The 21,369-nt window shown below is 29.4% G+C and overlaps 1 protein-coding gene and 1 long non-coding RNA gene across 8 annotated transcripts in view; one reads left to right on the top strand and one right to left on the bottom strand.

Moving 5' to 3' along the window:
* Nucleotides 1-21,369, top strand: part of LOC145277829 (uncharacterized) — a 432,180-nt gene that overhangs the window by 192,626 nt on the left and 218,185 nt on the right. For all 6 annotated transcript variants that reach the window (XR_013868210.1, XM_080129743.1, XM_080129739.1 and 3 more), the window contains one exon: nucleotides 12,929-12,982. Coding sequence is in view for 5 of the 6 variants with exons in the window: in XM_080129743.1 (XP_079985869.1) it covers nucleotides 12,929-12,982 (54 nt within the window). In the remaining variant the exon portion in view is untranslated. The remainder of the gene's footprint in view (nucleotides 1-12,928; nucleotides 12,983-21,369) is intronic.
* The window catches only part of LOC145277830 (uncharacterized), a 58,222-nt gene that overhangs the window by 15,153 nt on the left and 21,700 nt on the right, over nucleotides 1-21,369 (bottom strand). Inside the window, exons 2-3 of one of the 2 annotated variants that reach the window (XR_013868212.1) lie at nucleotides 14,710-14,872; nucleotides 14,001-14,051 (exon numbers count right to left, since the gene is read on the bottom strand). This is a non-coding gene — a long non-coding RNA (uncharacterized LOC145277830). The remainder of the gene's footprint in view (nucleotides 1-14,000; nucleotides 14,052-14,709; nucleotides 14,873-21,369) is intronic. The other variant, XR_013868211.1, reaches the window with a different exon arrangement.

The following is a 21,369-nucleotide window of genomic DNA, read 5'->3' as shown; positions in this document are numbered from 1 at the left end:
AATTTGGAAGGAAATATTTCTTCTTTTTTCTTCTTTTCTTTGCATATTTTCAGATTGTTTAAATCAGTTATTGTATTTTTATTTGTATTTTGAGATTGAGGAATAAAAGTATTTGTATTTGTATTTTTAGCGTTAGTATTTGTATTTGTATTTTTAGAGTTAGGAATAAAAGTATTTGTATTTGTATTTCTGGTAACCTAAACGAAAGTATTTGTATTTGTATTTCAATTGTTAAAAGTCAGTATTTGATCCAACCCTGGTACAGACACAAAAATTTTAAATGTCAGTAAAGATATAAAATTCTGAAATAACAGTAAAGACATAAAAATAACAAATGTCAGTCAAGACATAAATATGACAAGTTAGTAAAGATAAGAACATCTCACATGTTAGTAAAGACATAAAAAAGGGAAATGTCAGTAAAGACATAAAAATCTGAAATGCTAGTACAGACACAAAAATTTGAAATGTCAGTAAAGACATAAAACTCTGAAATATCAGTAAGGACATAAAAATCAAACATGTCAGTAAAGACATATAAATCTGATAAGTTAGTAAATACGCAACCATCTGAAATGTTAGTAAAGACATAAAAATGGGAAATGCCAGTGAAGACAAAAAAATCTGTAATGTCAGTAAACTAAAAAATCTTTAATGGTCAGTAAAGACATAAAAATTTGAGATATCAGTAAACACATACATATCTGAAATGTTAGTAAACACATAAAAATCACAAATGTCAGTAAACAGATAAAAATCTTTAATGTCATTACAGACATACAAATCTGAAATATCATTAAAGATATGAAATGTCAGTAAAGATATGAAAATCTGAAAAGTTAGGAAAGACATAAAAATCTGAAATATAAGTAAAGACATAAAAATCTGAAATATCAGTAAAGACATAAAAATATTAAATGGTAGTAAAGATATAAAATCTGAAATATAAGTAAAGATATAAAAATCGAAAATGTCAGTAAACAGATAAAAATCTGAAATGTTAGTAAAGACACTAAAATTTGAAATATCAGTAAAGACACAAAAATCAAAGAAGACATATAAATCTGACATGTTAGTAAACAAATAAAACTCTGAAATTTTAGTAAAGGCATTAAAATCTTGAATGTTAATAAAGACATAAAAATCTGAAATGTTAGTAAACACATAAACATCTGAAATGTTAGTAAAGACATAAAAATCTGAAATGTTAGTAAAGACATAAAAATCTGAAATGTAAGTAAAATAATACAAATCTGAAATGTTAGTCAACAAATAAAACTCTTAAATGTTAGTAAAGGCATAAAAATCTTGAATGTTAGTAAACACATACACATCTGAAATGTTAGTAAACACAAAAAAATCTGAAATGTTAGTAAAGACATAAAAATCTGAAATGTCAGTACACACAAAAAAATCTGAAATGTTAGTAAAGACATAAAAATCTGAAATTTAAGTAAAATAATACAAATCTGAAATATCGGTAACGAAATAATATGTGAAATATCAATCAGTAAAGGCGTCAAGATCTGAAATATCAGTAAAGACATAAAAATCTGAAATATCAGTAAACAAATAAAAATCTGAAATGTCAGTAAACAGATATAAATCTGAAATGTTAGTAAAGACTTTACTGATATTTCATATATATATGACTTTACTGATATTTCAGATTTTTATGTCTTTACTAACATTTCAGATATTTTAAATATTTTTAAATATCAGTAAAGACATAAAAATCACAAATGTCAGTAAAGACATATAAATCTGACAAGTTAGTAAAGACACAAACATCTGAAATATTAGTAAAGACATAAAAATGGGAAATGTCAGTGAAGACATAAAAATCTGAAATTTCAGTAAAATCATAAATATCTGATATGTCAGTAAATTTGAGATATTTACTAATATCTTAAATTTACTGACATATAAGATATTTATTATTTTACTGACATTTCAGATTTTTATGTCTTAAACAAATACAAATCTGAAATGTAAGAAAAGACATAAATATGTGAAATGTTAGTAAAGACAAAAAAATCTGAAATGTCAGTACACACAAAAAATGTAAAATATTAGTAAAGACATAGAAATCTGAAATGTGAGTAAAGACATAAAAATCTGAAATATCAGTAAGGACATAAAAATCTGAAATGTAAGTAAAGACATAAAAATCTGAAATGTTAGTGAAGACATGAAAATCTGAAATGTTAGTAATAAAAATCTGAAATATCAGTAAATTCATAAAAATGTGACTTATCAGTAAAGACATAAAAATCTGAAATTTTAGTAAAGATATCAAAATTACAAATGTCAGTAAGGACATAAAAATCTGAAATAGCAGTAAAGCACAAAAATCTTAAATGTCATAAATATCTGAAATATCAGTAAAGTAATAATAATCTGAAATATCAGTAAAGACATAAAAATCTGAAATATCAGTAAAGACATAAAAATATTAAATGGTAGTAAAGATATAAAATCTGAAATATAAGTAAAGATATAAAAATCGAAAATGTCAGTAAACAGATAAAAATCTGAAATGTTAGTAAAGACACTAAAATTTGAAATATCAGTAAAGACACAAAAATCAAAGAAGACATATAAATCTGACATGTTAGTAAACAAATAAAACTCTGAAATTTTAGTAAAGGCATTAAAATCTTGAATGTTAATAAAGACATAAAAATCTGAAATGTTAGTAAACACATAAACATCTGAAATGTTAGTAAAGACATAAAAATCTGAAATGTTAGTAAAGACATAAAAATCTGAAATGTAAGTAAAATAATACAAATCTGAAATGTTAGTCAACAAATAAAACTCTTAAATGTTAGTAAAGGCATAAAAATCTTGAATGTTAGTAAACACATACACATCTGAAATGTTAGTAAACACAAAAAAATCTGAAATGTTAGTAAAGACATAAAAATCTGAAATGTCAGTACACACAAAAAAATCTGAAATGTTAGTAAAGACATAAAAATCTGAAATTTAAGTAAAATAATACAAATCTGAAATATCGGTAACGAAATAATATGTGAAATATCAATCAGTAAAGGCGTCAAGATCTGAAATATCAGTAAAGACATAAAAATCTGAAATATCAGTAAACAAATAAAAATCTGAAATGTCAGTAAACAGATATAAATCTGAAATGTTAGTAAAGACTTTACTGATATTTCATATATATATGACTTTACTGATATTTCAGATTTTTATGTCTTTACTAACATTTCAGATATTTTAAATATTTTTAAATATCAGTAAAGACATAAAAATCACAAATGTCAGTAAAGACATATAAATCTGACAAGTTAGTAAAGACACAAACATCTGAAATATTAGTAAAGACATAAAAATGGGAAATGTCAGTGAAGACATAAAAATCTGAAATTTCAGTAAAATCATAAATATCTGATATGTCAGTAAATTTGAGATATTTACTAATATCTTAAATTTACTGACATATAAGATATTTATTATTTTACTGACATTTCAGATTTTTATGTCTAAAACAAATACAAATCTGAAATGTAAGAAAAGACATAAATATGTGAAATGTTAATAAAGACAAAAAAATCTGAAATGTCAGTACACACAAAAAATGTAAAATATTAGTAAAGACATAGAAATCTGAAATGTGAGTAAAGACATAAAAATCTGAAATATCAGTAAGGACATAAAAATCTGAAATGTAAGTAAAGACATAAAAATCTGAAATGTTAGTGAAGACATGAAAATCTGAAATGTTAGTAATAAAAATCTGAAATATCAGTAAATTCATAAAAATGTGACTTATCAGTAAAGACATAAAAATCTGAAATTTTAGTAAAGATATCAAAATTACAAATGTCAGTAAGGACATAAAAATCTGAAATAGCAGTAAAGCACAAAAATCTTAAATGTCATAAATATCTGAAATATCAGTAAAGTAATAATAATCTGAAATATCAGTAAAGACATAAAAATCTGAAATATCAGTAAAGACATGAATATCTGAAATGTAATAAAAATCTGAAATATCAGTAAAGTCATATATATATGAAATATCAGTAAAGTCATAAAAATGTGAAATATTAGTAAAGACATAAACATCTGAAATAGCAGTAAAGACATAAAAATCTGAAATATCAGTAAAGACATAAAAATCTGAAATATCAGTAAAGACATAAAAATCTGAAATGTCAGTAAAGACATAAAAATCTGAAATATCAGTAAAGACATAAAAATCTGAAATGTCAGTAAAGACATAAAAAACTGACATATCAGTAAAGACATAAAAATCTGAAATGTGAGTAAAGACATAAAAAACTGAAATATCAGTAAAGACATACAATCTGAAATATCAGTAAAGACATAAAAATCTGAAATATCAGTAAAGACATAAAAATCTGAAATGTGAGTAAAGACATAAAAATCTGAAATATCAGTAAAGACATAAAAATCTGAAATGTGAGTAAAGACATAAAAATCTGAAATATCAGTAAAGACATAAAAATCTGAAATGTGAGTAAAGACATAAAAATCTGAAATGTGAGTAAAGACATAAAAATCTGAAATGTGAGTAAAGACATAAAAATCTGAAATATCAGTAAAGACATAAAAATCTGAAATGTCAGTAAAGTCATAAAAATCTGAAATGTCAGTAAAGACATAAAAATCTGAAATGTGAGTAAAGGCATAAAAATCTGAAATATCAGTAAAGACATAAAAATCTGAATTATCAGTAAACACATAAAAATCTGAAATGTGAGTAAAGACATAAAAATCTGAAATATCAGTAAATACATAAAAATCTGAAATATCAGTAAATACATAAAAATCTGAAATATCAGTAAAGACATAAAAATCTGAAATGTCAGTAAAGACATAAAAATCTGAAATGTGAGTAAAGACATAAAAATCTGAAATGTCAGTAAAGACATAAAAAACTGAAATGTTAGTAAAGTCATAAAAATCTGAAATGTGAGTAAAGACATAAAAATCTGAAATATCAGTAAAGACATAAAAATCTGAAATGTCAGTAAAGACATAAAAATCTGAAATGTGAGTAAAGACACAAAAATCTAAAATGTGAGTAGATACATAAAAATCTGAAATCTCAGTAAAGACATAAAAATCTGAAATGTCAGTAAAGTCATAAAAATCTGAAATGTCAGTAAAGACATAAAAATCTGAAATGTGAGTAAAGACATAAAAATCTGAAATATCAGTAAATACATAAAAATCTGAAATATCAGTAAAGACATAAAAATCTGAAATGTCAGTAAAGACATAAAAATCTGAAATGTGAGTAAACACATCAAAATCTGAAATGTGAGTAAAGACATAAAAATCTGAAATATCAGTAAAGACATAAAAATCTGAAATGTCAGTAAAGTCATAAAAATCTGAAATGTCAGTAAAGATATAAAAATCTGAAATGTCAGTAAAGACATACAAATCTGAAATATCAGTAAAGACATAAAAATCTGAAATGTGAGTAAAGTCATAAAAATCTGAAATATCAGTAAAAACATAAAAATCTGAAATGTCAGTAAAGACATAAAAATCTGAAATATCAGTAAATACATAAAAATCTGAAATGTGAGTAAAGGCATAAAAATCTGAAATGTGAGTAAACACATAAAAAACTGAAATGTGAGAAAAGATATAAAAATCTGAAATATCAGTAAAGACATAAAAATCTGAAATGTGAGTAAAGACATAAAAATCTGAAATGTGAGTAAAGACATAAAAATCTGAAATGTGAGTAAAGATATAAAAATCTGAAATATCAGTAAAGACATAAAAATCTGAAATGTCAGTAAAGTCATAAAAATCTGAAATGTGAGTAAAGACATAAAAATCTGAAATGTCAGTAAAGACATAAAAATCTGAAATATCAGTAAAGACATAAAAATCTGAAATGTCAGTAAAGACATAAAAATCTGAAATGTGAGTAAACACATAAATATCTGAAATATGAGTAAAGACATAAAATCTAAAATGTTAGTAAAGTCATAAAAACTGAAATATCAGTAAAGATATAAAAATCTGAAATGTCAGTAAAGTCATAAAAATCTGAAATGTCAGTAAAGACATAAAAATCTGAAATGTCAGTAAAGACATAAAAACTGAAATATCAGTAAAGACATAAAATCTAAAATGTTAGTAAAGTCTTAAAAATCTGAAATATCAGTAAAGACATAAAAATCTGAAATGTCAGTAAAGACATAAAAATCTGAAATATCAGTAAAGACATGAAAATCTGAAATGTCAGTAAAGACATAAAAATCTGAAATGTGAGTAAAGATATAAAAATCTGAAATATCAGTAAAGACATAAAAATCTGAAATATCAGTAAATACATAAAAATCTGAAATATCAGTAAAGACATAAAAATCTTAAATGTCAGTAAAGACATAAAAATCTGAAATGTGAGTAAACACATAAATATCTGAAATATGAGTAAAGACATAAAATCTAAAATGTTAGTAAAGTCATAAAAACTGAAATATCATTAAAGATATAAAAATCTGAAATGTCAGTAAAGTCATAAAAATCTGAAATGTCAGTAAAGACATAAAAATCTGAAATGTGAGTAAAGACATAAAAACTGAAATATCAGTAAAGACATAAAATCTAAAATGTTAGTAAAGTCTTAAAAATCTGAAATATCAGTAAAGACATAAAAATCTGAAATGTCAGTAAAGACATAAAAATCTGAAATATCAGTAAAGACATAAAAATCTGAAATGTGAGTAAAGACATAAAAATCTGAAATGTGAGTAAAGACATAAAAATCTGAAATGTGAGTAAAGACATAAAAATCTGAAATGTGAGTAAGGACATAAAAATCTGAAATATCAGTAAAGACATAAAAATCTGAAATGTCAGTAAAGTCATAAAAATCTGAAATATCAGTAAAGACATAAAAATCTGAAATGTCAGTAAAGACATAAAAATCTGAAATATCAGTAAAGACATAAAAATCTGAAATGTCAGTAAAGTCATAAAAATCTGAAATGTCAGTAAAGATATAAAAATCTGAAATGTCAGTAAAGACATACAAATCTGAAATATCAGTAAAGACATAAAAATCTGAAATGTGAGTAAAGTCATAAAAAACTTAAATATCAGTAAAAACATAAAAATCTGAAATGTCAGTAAAGACATAAAAATCTGAAATATCAGTAAAGACATAAAAATCTGAAATGTGAGTAAAGGCATAAAAATCTGAAATGTGAGTAAACACATAAAAATCTGAAATGTGAGTAAAGATATAAAAATCTGAAATATCAGTAAAGACATAAAAATCTGAAATGTGAGTAAAGACATAAAAATCTGAAATGTGAGTAAAGACATAAAAATCTGAAATGTGAGTAAAGATATAAAAATCTGAAATATCAGTAAAGACATAAAAATCTGAAATGTCAGTAAAGTCATAAAAATCTGAAATGTGAGTAAAGACATAAAAATCTGAAATGTCAGTAAAGACATAAAAATCTGAAATATCAGTAAAGACATAAAAATCTGAAATGTCAGTAAAGACATAAAAATCTGAAATGTGAGTAAAGACATAAAAATCTGAAATATCAGTAAATACATAAAAATCTGAAATATCAGTAAAGACATAAAAATCTGAAATGTCAGTAAAGACATAAAAATCTGAAATGTGAGTAAACACATAAATATCTGAAATATGAGTAAAGACATAAAATCTAAAATGTTAGTAAAGTCATAAAAACTGAAATATCATTAAAGATATAAAAATCTGAAATGTCAGTAAAGTCATAAAAATCTGAAATGTCAGTAAAGATATAAAAATCTGAAATGTGAGTAAAGACATAAAAACTGAAATATCAGTAAAGACATAAAAATCTGAAATGTCAGTAAAGACATAAAAATCTGAAATGTGAGTAAACACATAAATATCTGAAATATGAGTAAAGACATAAAATCTAAAATGTTAGTAAAGTCATAAAAACTGAAATATCAGTAAAGATATAAAAATCTGAAATGTCAGTAAAGTCATAAAAATCTGAAATGTCAGTAAAGACATAAAAATCTGAAATGTCAGTAAAGACATAAAAACTGAAATATCAGTAAAGACATAAAATCTAAAATGTTAGTAAAGTCTTAAAAATCTGAAATATCAGTAAAGACATAAAAATCTGAAATGTCAGTAAAGACATAAAAATCTGAAATATCAGTAAAGACATGAAAATCTGAAATGTCAGTAAAGACATAAAAATCTGAAATGTGAGTAAAGACATAAAAATCTGAAATATCAGTAAAGACATAAAAATCTGAAATATCAGTAAAGACATAAAAATCTGAAATGTGAGTAAAGACATAAAAATCTGAAATATCAGTAAAGACATAAAAATCTGAAATGTGAGTAAAGTCATAAAAATCTGAAATATCAGTAAAGACATAAAAATCTGAAATGTCAGTAAAGACATAAAAATCTGAAATATCAGTAAAGACATAAAAATCTGAAATGTCAGTAAAGACATAAAAAACTGAAATATCAGTAAAGACATAAAAATCTGAAATGCCAGTAAAGACATAAAAATCTGAAATATCAGTAAAGACATAAAAATCTGAAATATCAGTAAAGACATAAAAATCTGAAATGTGAGTAAAGATATAAAAATCTGAAATATCAGTAAAGACATAAAAATCTGAAATATCAGTAAATACATAAAAATCTGAAATATCAGTAAAGACATAAAAATCTTAAATGTCAGTAAAGACATAAAAATCTGAAATGTGAGTAAACACATAAATATCTGAAATATGAGTAAAGACATAAAATCTAAAATGTTAGTAAAGTCATAAAAACTGAAATATCATTAAAGATATAAAAATCTGAAATGTCAGTAAAGTCATAAAAATCTGAAATGTCAGTAAAGACATAAAAATCTGAAATGTGAGTAAAGACATAAAAACTGAAATATCAGTAAAGACATAAAATCTAAAATGTTAGTAAAGTCTTAAAAATCTGAAATATCAGTAAAGACATAAAAATCTGAAATGGCAGTTAAGACATAAAAATCTGAAATATCAGTAAAGACATAAAAATCTGAAATGTGAGTAAAGACATAAAAATCTGAAATGTGAGTAAAGACATAAAAATCTGAAATGTGAGTAAAGACATAAAAATCTGAAATGTGAGTAAGGACATAAAAATCTGAAATATCAGTAAAGACATAAAAATCTGAAATGTCAGTAAAGTCATAAAAATCTGAAATATCAGTAAAGACATAAAAATCTGAAATGTCAGTAAAGACATAAAAACTGAAATATCAGTAAAGACATAAAAATCTGAAATATCAGTAAACAAATAAAAATCGGAAATATCAGTAAAGACATAAAAATCTGAAATGTGAGTAAAGACATAAAAAACTGAAATATCAGTAAAGACATAAAAATCTGAAATGTGAGTAAAGACATAAAAATCTGAAATGTGAGTAAAGACATAAAAATCTGAAATGTGAGTAAAGACATAAAAATCTGAAATGTGAGTAAAGACATAAAAATCTGAAATATCAGTAAAGACATAAAAATCTGAAATGTGAGTAAAGACATAAAAATCTGAAATGTGAGTAAAGACATAAAAATCTAGAAATGTGAGTAAAGACATAAACATCTGAAATATCAGTAAAGACATAAAAATCTGAAATGTCAGTAAAGTCATAAAAATCTGAAATGTCAGTAAAGACATAAAAATCTGAAATGTGAGTAAAGACATAAAAATCTGAAATATTAGTAAAGACATAAAAATCTGAAATGTCAGTAAAGACATAAAAAACTGAAATGTTAGTAAAGACATAAAAATCTGAAATATCAGTAAAGACATAAAAATCTGAAATGTCAGTAAAGACATAAAAATCTGAAATATCAGTAAAGACATAAAAATCTGAAATGTGATCAAAGACATAAAAATCTGAAATATCAGTAAAGACATAAAAATCTGAAATATCAGTAAAGACATAAAAATCTGAAATGTCAGTAAAGACATAAAAATCTGAAATGTCAGTAAAGACATAAAAATCTAAAATATCAGTAAAGACATAAAAATCTGAAATATGAGTAAAGACATAAAATCTAAAATGTTAGTAAAGTCATAAAAACTGAAATATCAGTAAAGTCATAAAAATCTTAAATGTCAGTAAAGAGATAAAAATCTGAAATGTTAGTAACAACATAAAGATGTGAAATGTTAGTGAAGACATGAAAATCTTAAATGTTAGTATAGTAATAAAAGTCTGAAATATTTGTAAAGACATAAAAATCTGGAATGTTAGTAAAGACATAAAAATCTTAAATGTTAGTAAAGACATAAAAATTAAAAATGTCAATAAAGACATAAGAATGTGAAATAGCAGTAAAGCACAAAAATCTTAAATGTCATAAAAATCTGAAATATCAGTAAAGTCATAAAAATGGGAAATATTAGTAAATACATAAAAATCTGAAATATCAGTAAAAACATAAAAATCTGCAATGTTAGTAAAGTAATAAAAATCTGAAATATCAGGAAAGTCATAAAAATCTTAAATATCAGTAAAGTCATAAAAATTTGAAATATCAGTAAAGTCATAAAAATTTGAAATGCTAGTAAAGACATAAAAATCTGAAATATCAGTAAAGTCATAAAAATGTGAAATATTAGTAAAGACATAAAAATCTGAAATGTCAGTAAAGACATAAAAATCTGAAATAGCAGTAAACACATAAAAATCTGAAATGTTAGTAAAGACATAAAAATCTGAAATGTTAGTAAAGACATAAAAATCTGAAATGTTAGTAACGACATGAAAATGTGAAATGTTAGTAAAGACATAAAAATCTGAAATGTTAGTGAAGACATGAAAATCTGAAATGTTAGTAAAGTAATAAAAATCTGAAATATCAGTAAAGTCATAAAAATCTGGAATGTTAGTAAAGTCATAAAAATCTGAAATATCAGTAGAGTCATAAAAATGTGAAATGTTAGTAAAGACATAAAAATGTGAAATGTTTATAAAGACATGAAAATCTGAAATGTTAGTAAAGTAATAAAAATCTGAAATATCAGTAAAGTCATAAAAATCTGGAATGTTAGTAAAGTCATAAAAATCTGGAATGTTAGTAAAGTCATAAAAATCGGGAATGTTAGTAATGTCATAAAAATCTGAAATGTTAGTAATGTCATAAAAATCTGAAATGATAGTAAAATCGTAAAAATCTGAAATGATAGATAAGTCATAAAAATCTTAAGTGTTAGTAAAGACATAAAAATCTTAAATGTTAGTAAAGACATGTTAGTAAAGACATAAAAATCTGTAATGTCAGTAACTCCCCTTACTTCGGAAATGGTCAATACAAATATCTGTGTGTGATGTCGTCAAGCTAATCAAGAAAATTGATTCCAGTAAAGCAACTGGCCCTGACAGCATTCCAATAATAGTGTTGAAAAAGCTTCAACTAGAACTTGCCTCATACTTATAAAACTGTTTAATCATTGTCTCAAGGAGAATTACTTTCACCCTGGAAAACCTCATCAGTATGCCCTGTATTCAAGAACTCAGGTTATAGATCAATTCTCTCTCAGAACAGACCAATAAGTCTCCTGTGTTTCATGAGTAAGTTGCTGGAATCCATATTAAATAAAGAAGTAGTCAACCACCTCAGCAGAAATAACCTTCTTAGTGACGTGCAATATGGTTTCTGTTCTGCTAGATCTATAGCAGATGTGCTAACGGTTATATCTTATAGGATTAGTGAATCTCTTGACAAAAGCTTCTTTTCTAGGTCAATTGCTCTTGACATATCAAAGGCCTTCTATAAGGTATGGCATAAAGGCCTACTTCCAAGTATTAACACTGGTGTTCTTCAGAGGTCCATCCTGGGTCCAACTCTCTTCCTGGTCTTCATCAGTGATCTCCCAAAACACTTAAATCATTCGTTGACATCTATGCTGATAACACGACCATCTATGGCAACACATCAAAGGCCGTAAATGACAAAGTTCTCCCTGATTCTCTCTCCTCTGATATTGAGCACGTGGTACAATAGGGGAAGAGGTGGCTGGTTACTTTTAATGCATCTAAAACCAAGCTTCTATCCTTACATCATCAACGCTCTGATCCCCAGTTGGCATCAATTGAAATGGATGACGTTCGTCTTGGGGAGGTTCCATGTTTTGACAAGCTTCTGGTATTGACCTTTACTCCTGATCTGAAATGGAACGCGTATATCAAATCTGTTGCCAAGGTTACTGGAAAAATGGTAGGATCCTTCTACCGCTCCAGCAGACATCTCACTGCTGATGCAATTCTATATAAAAGCCAAGTACAGCTTATCCTGCCTTGACAGAGTTCAAAATAGACTGTGTAGCTTAATGGGGGATGCCCTTTTCTCTTCCCTGCAACCTCTGTCCCACAGAAGAGACATTGCGAGCCTGTCTTTGCTTTATTGTTATTTCCATGGCGAGTGCTCGTCTGAGCTCCAATCTCTAGTCCCCCCTCACCAATCTTATACGAAAAACACCCGTCAACTCACTGTCAATAATTTTCCCCATTCTTTATCTGTGCCTAAATCAAAACGTAGATTCCATGAACAAAGCTTCTTTCTTAGAAGTGCCCGCCTGTGGAACTCTCTTCCGTTTGCCTGTTCCCCACCTGACTACAACTTGGATGTCTTCAAGTCCAACATAAACAAATTCCTGATAAACCGCTCCCTTAAGTAAGACACTTTATCAAATCGTCAATGCGAACGATTACTACGATATTATCCCATTGATTACTGTGCACGCAATAACCTTTATCCCTGAGTGGCCTTTGGGCCATGATAAGTGGTGATTACCATGTAAAAAAAAAAAAATATGTAATGTGTACTATCTATGAAATAATTTTGGCAACCAAAATAGGATGTTTATTTATGTTGTTCTTCACAGATGATGGTAACATTACTTGGCCTATAAAGCCTTCAGATTCATCAGAAAAAGATGGTAGGTTTTACAGTTTTGTTTGAAATGGTTGTGGTGTCTTTTTGTTTGTTTTGTATTGTTTGTTTTTTTTACTTTTTTCTTCAGAAAACGATGTCAAACTGATATGTTAATTAATCCCGTGTTTGTTTACTTCTTCAGATATAACTTCATTTTAGATATTGGATTTATAATTTTCCTTTTTTAACGTAAGTTTTGTTCATTTGTTGCATAAATTGTGACCTTTTAATGCTGAAGTTTTGTTATCTACCCAGGGATTGTCAGTAAACACAAGAGAAATATAGCACACAATATTGATTAAAACAATGTATATATTGTGTCATTTCCTAGTTCCTAGTCCTATTACTCATTTATCTCTTTATTGCTCAGTTACTTTTAACAAGATTATTTGAAAAAACACTAGTTAATCTAACCCTTTATTTAATCCACAGCCCCTTTTTGCCTCTTAATGTTTCAGCCCCTGCTAAGATTATTCGAGACAATTACGGTTGACACCTGACCCAAGGGGCCAGAGGTATTTGTGCCCCCGACTTAATCAGATATTAACATAATACAACAATTATTGCATTTTCCCCTCTATGTGTCACAATACAGTTTAACCTTATCATTAAGCATCGACAGTTCTATCTAATGTGAGCACTGTTTATTCACTCACTACTCTCTAATTTCTGCTATCTTCTAAGCCTCTTTGATCATAAAAACGACCCACCAAAGTCTAATCACTAACTTCCGATGGCTAGGTTATGTACATACCTGGGAAATTTTATTCCTTGTCCGAGTTCTGTCGACAACTTTCAGAGTGTCTGCAGAAAAAAAATTTGTTGCTATCTACATTCTTTATCTCTATAATGTGAGTAATCCAAATATTTAGTAGACACATCTTTTTACCATAGCGACAATGAAAGCTGCTGCTGTTTCAATTACAAAATGTTTCAATTACAAAAAGTAATTTCCTTCATGTCAAGTGTCCTACCTGACCGTCATGCAGTCTTGCTTTTATTTCAAGATTAAAACTACTTACCATTTTAATATTTCAGTGTTCCATATTTATCTGAATCAACATAGCAAAATACTGAAAAACAAAAGCACTAGACACAGTGAAAAACCTCACAAATAAAACCAAAATTATTTATAAGTAGCTCAGCATAGCCTGTGCTAAAAATGAGCATGTCTTTTCTTTTTCAGTTTCTTATTCAAAAAAAAGTTCAAATAAATACAATATCTTCATATTTAATAATCATTTTTCACAATGACAGGACTAATAGTCAATTATAAATGACCCATAAGCTTAGAACAAAATTCCTACTATTTATAAAAATAATGACTTATTTTTATTTTTTTAGTACTTACTTTAGTACTTGTATTTACTTTTTCACACGTTATAATTGTTTAAACATTTATTCCAGTCTTGCAAAACCTCTAGACAAGTTTTTTTCTCAAAATTTAAGATTTTAGTAATTCATAACAATAAAAATGGAGATACTACTGTACAGACACAAACTTATAAAAATATGTCCAAGTCAAAATGGTTTATTCCAAATTTCTCTTTGAAACAAAACAAGCTATTTGCTACATTAAAATGAGTGTTATAATGCATAATAAACACGCATTTAAGACTAAAACAATATTGACAACCACAATCTCCCCACAAAACAAGTAAATATGACTGACAGGACAGAAGAAAATTCGAAAGTAAGCAGACAAGGAAAAAAAGCAAACAAGTGACTCACCGACTGGTGTGGCATCCTTTTCTTCTTTTCCCAAGTTTTCCACTCTTGGCCTTTTCTTTTTTTATGACACTCTTTTTTTTTACTGCATTGTTCCACAGTAACGTTTATTCTTTCTTTTTTCTTCATATTGACCCTTTTATGATAAAAGGCCAGGGCACAGAAGCTAAAATAAAGATATATAATGTTATGTGGCATTACACTTTACTTTACTAATTTATAATAATAAAACTGGAAAGAAAGAAAAATCTGAGTCGACATTTTTTCTTTTTTTAAATGACACATTTATTATACTTTACTCTTTTATCTCGACACCACTTAAAAATCTCTCACCATCATCCATCTCGCCCAGTGTACACTCTTCTCCGACCTCATGCTGGCCATAGCCAACCATTCCTCACCTTCAACTTCCTTTTTTTCCTTTTTTCTTCTTGTACATACTTCCTAATTTGTATATGCTGCTAATCTCTTTGCAAGCCATTCTTTGCTGCTGCTGGTATTTGCCCATGTGCTCATATGCACAATGTTACTTCACTAAACCAACAAAATCTCTTGTTCTTCATATATATATATATATATATATATATATATATATATATATATATATATATATATATTCCTTCAAACTCTCTCTATCAATGACTATACCACTTCAGCCATATCCAATAGAAAATGATGCAGACACCACACCTTGTCTAACACCTGCTTCCTCAAACTACCTTTTCTCAATGATAAAATCTCCACCCCAATCCACAAACCATCCATAGTGAGAAACTGGACATCCTGCCCATTCACACTGGTACCTCCTTACGACAACACCTCTCCAAAAAAAATACTCGATTAACACACCTGATACCTGTTCCATGCCCAATTTTTAACTCAGGATTATGCCTGCGCACTAATGTTGTCTATAACCTGACATGTGCTAAGTGTAATAACTCTTACATAGGCAGCACCACCAGGCAACTACACCTATACATCAAAGAACATTTGAACACACGAATCTCCTTCTTCTAACTTATCGTGGCATCCATATCAGCATCCTTGCTTCAATTTGAAACCTTGGTAATCTAAGGATTTTAGAAGCACGCCTCATATCAAAACATAAACCTCCCATCAACAACAGACTTGAACTTATGTATTAATACAATATATATGTACATGCATATAGCAACTCATATATGATTAGCACTCCACAATAATTTTTCTTATTGAATTACATTCATGGACGATCCAATATAAGAATGAAAAATAAAAATAAAAAATTATAAATAAACATACACTCATACATACATAGATAAACACACACATACACACACACATATATGTGGTTGTATGTGTGTGCATATATATGTGTGTTATAAATAAAACTAAATATTGAAATTAAAATTAGAATTAAAATGATATAAAACAAATAATAAGAAATAACTGAAAATAGATCAATAAATAAGAATAAATACATTATAAGCAAATAAACAAAAAAAAAAATAAAACCAAGCTTAGTCAACATACAAGCCAAGGCCAATAATAACACACAAATATGCTTGATTTTAAAAGTGCTAATAGTACAAAATATATATAGAAAGAGAGAAAGTGAAAACAAGAAATAATATATAACAAAACTAAATAAATGAATATAAAATAAAGATGAAACGAGAACATAAGAAAAAAGAAGAAAAAATAAATATTAAATAAATGAAGAGAAAACGAATAAAACAAATAATAATATAGAAACAAAAAATAAGAGAAAAATAACAATAATGATGTGTATATATATGTGTGTGCATATGTATGTATGTGTGTATGTATGTATATATATATTTATATTTATATATGTGTGTGTGTGTAACAAATCATTTATATAAATAAACTATATAAATAACGACAATCTATTTGAGTTAATTCATAACACGTTTCCATGACAACGTCCGTGATGTTTAACATTGATTAGTATAATTACCTCAAGACCCCGATAACAATAAAAAATAAAACAAAACTTAAACTAAATAATAAATTAACAATTAGATAATGATGGTTATTTGTATTTGGTTAAGGAATTAGAGCTGAACAATACGAGCGATGGTTTAAGAAGTTTTATTTTAGAGCGTCAAGTACTGGAAGGGTTACATCCGGTTTCGGGCGATTTACACCAAACAGTAACTGTGATATTATAACATCCCCTTGTTTAGTTGAATGTTTATTTATAAGTTTTTGTATTGCAAGGGTGTTCTTATAATTCTGCCCGACTTAATTCGAAGTGGGCTATATTTATTGTTGTCCAATAGAGCACTGGTGATGTTGGGTTTGATGGTGTCATCTCTGCCTTTGGTCTTGTCATGTCCGATGTGGTGTCAGTTTAAGGATATTAAAGTGAACCTTCTTTATCAGCAGTGTTGGTATGGCACACAAATGGGTGTGATTGCGGCGGAGTCTAGTTTCATTAGGTGACTCTACTATGTAACTTCTAGGTCCTTCCTCATTCTAGACGATAGTTCCAAGGTGCCAAGTGTTATCGAGTTTATTTAGTACTTGTACACACTGGCCTGGGAATAGTGGTAGTAATTTTCTGATTCTACCATAATGGTCATAAGGTGCTTTCATGCTTGCAGATCTCTCATATAATTGTTCGCGATGTTCTTTTTCTAGTTCAGATCAGCTGGGTAAGGTGGTTGGTTGGTTGGTATAAGTCTTCCAAAAAGTATTTCAGCTGATGATGACAGTTTGCTGTCTATTGCAATGAACTTCCAAGGTTGAGATGGAATATTGTGTGGGTGCAGCGGTTTGTGCCTATGTGCATTTTGGTGTTCCTGGGAAAGCGTACACCACTTACGCATCCTTATGCAATATTCTTATTGATGTTTACCCAGTACACACTTTCTCTTGCAAGTCGACATGTTTTCTCTATGCCTTGATGGGTTTGGTTGAACTGGTATAAGATGTCTTCCCTCATCGAGCATGGGATGAGAATCTGTTTGCCCTTGAACAGGATTTCAGATTCTAGAGTAAGTTCATCACGGAAAGACCAATATGATAAGATCTTGGCAGGTAGTTCACATATATTACCTGGCCATTCCTCGTATATGATCTCCTTAATAAGATCCAGGGTTGATCCTTTGTTGTTTCATTTTGGAGCATTTTATGCTTTTCAAATGAGAAGTTGATGGTTAAGATGGTTTGATTTTCATCGACTTCAACATTTATGCTATCCACTCTCTCATCTAGCTCAACTGATTTGTTGTCTTTGGGGTTGGGCAATTGGCTTAGGGTGCCGGCAAGCATATTACCCACTATAAGTAGCCTTGGATCTTCAGTAGCATTTGCTTTAGCCGATGTGGTGCTGCATGCAATTGTTTAGCGCATATTGTGACCAGTGGTTTATGGTCAGTGATGATGGAAAAAGCTTTTCCATAGAGGTAGGTGTGGTATCATTGAACACCATACACAATTGCTAACATTTCTTGTTTGATGTTGCTGTATCTGGCTTGTATATCATTTAATGTGTTGGATCCAAATGTCACTGGTTTGTATCAGTGCCACCTTCAGGCCCTTTTGCTAGGCATCCACCTTCAGTGATGTGAGTTTATCCTGATCATAGTATGAAAAGCGTGTGTTATCAGTGATCATTTCCTTGAGCTGGTCATAGCACTTTTGGTGATCATGATCCCAAATCCATACTGATTGGGATTTAAGAAGACCAAGTAATAGGTGAGCCTTTTCAGCAAAGCTAGGAATATATGGGGAAAGGTAATTTAGCATACCTAAAAACATTGTAGTTCCCCTTTGTTTGGGGGATTGGGCACTTTCTTGATGACACACACTTTGCCTGGGTCTGGTTTAATATCTTGATGTCATGCACTTTATCTAGATCTGGTACTAAAAAAAGATATACTGAGCTGCTCTATAAAATACTTTTGCCCAAGCCATCAGATTGTGCAAATTCTTATTGTGTTCTTCATTTGGCCAAATGCATCTACATCATTGGCAATGCTGGCTACACATTCCAGGCCTTCTAGGATTTTGTCCATTTTTGCTTGGAAGATATCTTGGGAAATATAGACCAAATGGTAGACGCTTCCAGCACATTTGTCCAAATGGAGTCCTGCAGGTTGTCAACAACTGTAGTTCTTCATCTAGGTGGACTGACCAATATCCTGCTTTAGCATCAAATTTGCTGAACACCTTGGCTTTTGCAAATGCTGGGTTTAGCTCTTCCACTGTTGGTATTTTGTGTGGGCATTTTTTGAGGTTTGCATTGAGTTTCTGTGGATCCATACATATTTAGAGGGATCCATCTTTCTTTGTACTGTATGCCAAACTAGAGCACCAGTCTGTATGTTCTGCTGACTTCTGATGATACTGTATAAGGTGCAGTCTGTGTATTCTAAAATTAACATTAACCCTCACCTGACTTTCAAAAAAGAAGTTTCACAGGTGTTCAGTTGACTTTTTTTGTTGCTAATATTTAGGAGTCTCCCAAACATATTTTATATATAAAAGATGAAGAGATAGTACACGAGACAAAACAAACCAGAATAATATGCTGTGGTTCCATGTACCACGCCATATTTTTCTTCCTTGTTTTGCCTTGTCTACTATCATTTTGTATTCTATATATAAATGCATGAGGATGGAGGAAATAGGGGTCATCTGTACAGTAAAGAAACATACTGAATGGTGCTCACCCATAGTTGTGGCCCCTAAACCAAATAGAAAGGTCAGAATATGTGTAAACCCCACCAAACTGAACAAAGGTGTAAAACATGAGTTACACATGCTACCCACGGTTGACCACCAATTGGCTCAACTGGGCGAAGCAAAAAATAATGAGTTAATTGGATGCTAACAAATCCCACTTACGAGATTCTTGCACACTGACTTCATCAACCCATTTGGGAGATACCAATTTAATTGCTTCCCCTTCAGGATCTCATCAGTCAATGAGGTTTACCAAAAAAGCAACAGATTAGCCAACATAGACAGCATTATATGCATGCAGGATGATGTAATTGTGTATAGCAAAAACCAATGTGAGCACAATACCTGACTGAGGGCAACATTCAAGAGAATTAAAACAGCAGGCATCACACTTGACCCTCAAAAGTGTGAGATATCAAAATCATCACTGAAATTCCTGGGACACATCCTCAGTGTTGAGGGTTTACGACCAGATTCAGAAACAGATGTTGGTATTGCAAACTTCCCAAAACCAACAGACAGATGTGAAACCCACCGGTTTCTGGGAATGGTCAACCAGTTGGGCAAATTCATCATAAATTTAGTAAGAGATGACAAAATTCCTACACAGTCTAGTGAGTAAAAAAAAAATGCCTTCATCTGAGAAACGACACAAAGCAATTCATTCAGTGCAATCAAGTAAGCATTGTGCTGTCATTGTACAGTCCAAGGAGAAGAACCACAGCATCAGTAGATGCATCCTCTCATAGTTGTACTGTTACAGATGCAGGATGACAACAAAATGCGCCCCATTACGTATGCATCATGGGTCATATCAGAGACCGAAAGATGCTATGCACAGATTAAAAAAGAAGCCCTGAAAATAACATTGGCAATGTGATAGATTCACAGACTAAACTTGCAGGTTGAAATGGACCACAAGCCTCTACTGGGAGGCAAAGACAGTGAACTACCAGCAAGAATACAGCGATTCTGCATATGACAATGTGTTATGACTACATTATTCGCCATGTCTCAGGCAAAGAACTATACATAGTCCATGCCCTGTCAAGAGCCACTGTAGACAAAGACCAAACCAAACAGAATCTACAGCATTCGTTCATGCCATAATGAGCTCAACACCTACCACCGATAAACATTTAAAACAATTGGCACCCAAGTTGATGAAGATAGTAAATATATTTCTAACTGCATCAGTAATGGATGACCTCATAAAACCAACATCCCTAATTTAACAAAACCATATTGAATCTGCTGTGGCATAACCTATAGGCATGTGTCCTGTTGTTCTTCAGCTCACTAACACAACATACGGCACCCGCATCCTGCCTCACCAGATAATCAACAAAATCCATGCTGGCCATAAAAGGATTGTTAGTTGTGGGCAAAGAGCTTGCCAATTAGTATGGTGGCCAGACCTATCCAACTAAATAAAAGTCACTGTAGAAAAACAACCAGCAGAATCACTAATAACAATGAAGCTACTAGTAAGACCATAGCACACAGTAGCCTTTGACTTGTTACAACTAAAAGGTTGACCTGACATAATAACCATCAATTACTCCTTTAGATATATAGAGATTGCCTGCTAACATTCATCAATTCCCAAGCAGTGATAAGAAAACTGACATGGAATACCATTCATCTTGAGAACAGACCCTGGAACTCAATAAACGAAAAACAGAGGAAAGGTACATTGACCCCCCCCCCAAAAAAAAACAATTAAAAAATAAAAAGAAACGATGTTATAATTGCCGTAGAACGCAAAATAAAAAAGAATTGAAGTATTATGATTTATATTCTAATGAAAGAAAATGCAAACGCTTTTGTTTTGGTTTTATTTTTAACAAACATATAAGTAAGTTTGGTGCATTTCACCTAAATTACAGTTTAGTTTTTATGAAAACCTAACCTGGTGTTCATCCGTAATTTTCTCCTGTGAATGTTCATGGATGGTGTGAATGGGTG

This window comes from Euprymna scolopes, chromosome 6, assembly GCF_053919585.1.
Source record: "Euprymna scolopes isolate OS-2025 chromosome 6, ASM5391958v1, whole genome shotgun sequence".
NCBI classification, from domain to species: domain Eukaryota; kingdom Metazoa; phylum Mollusca; class Cephalopoda; order Sepiida; family Sepiolidae; genus Euprymna; species Euprymna scolopes.
Note: the sequence above shows the minus strand (reverse complement) of the source record. Positions and strands in the feature narration are given on the sequence as shown.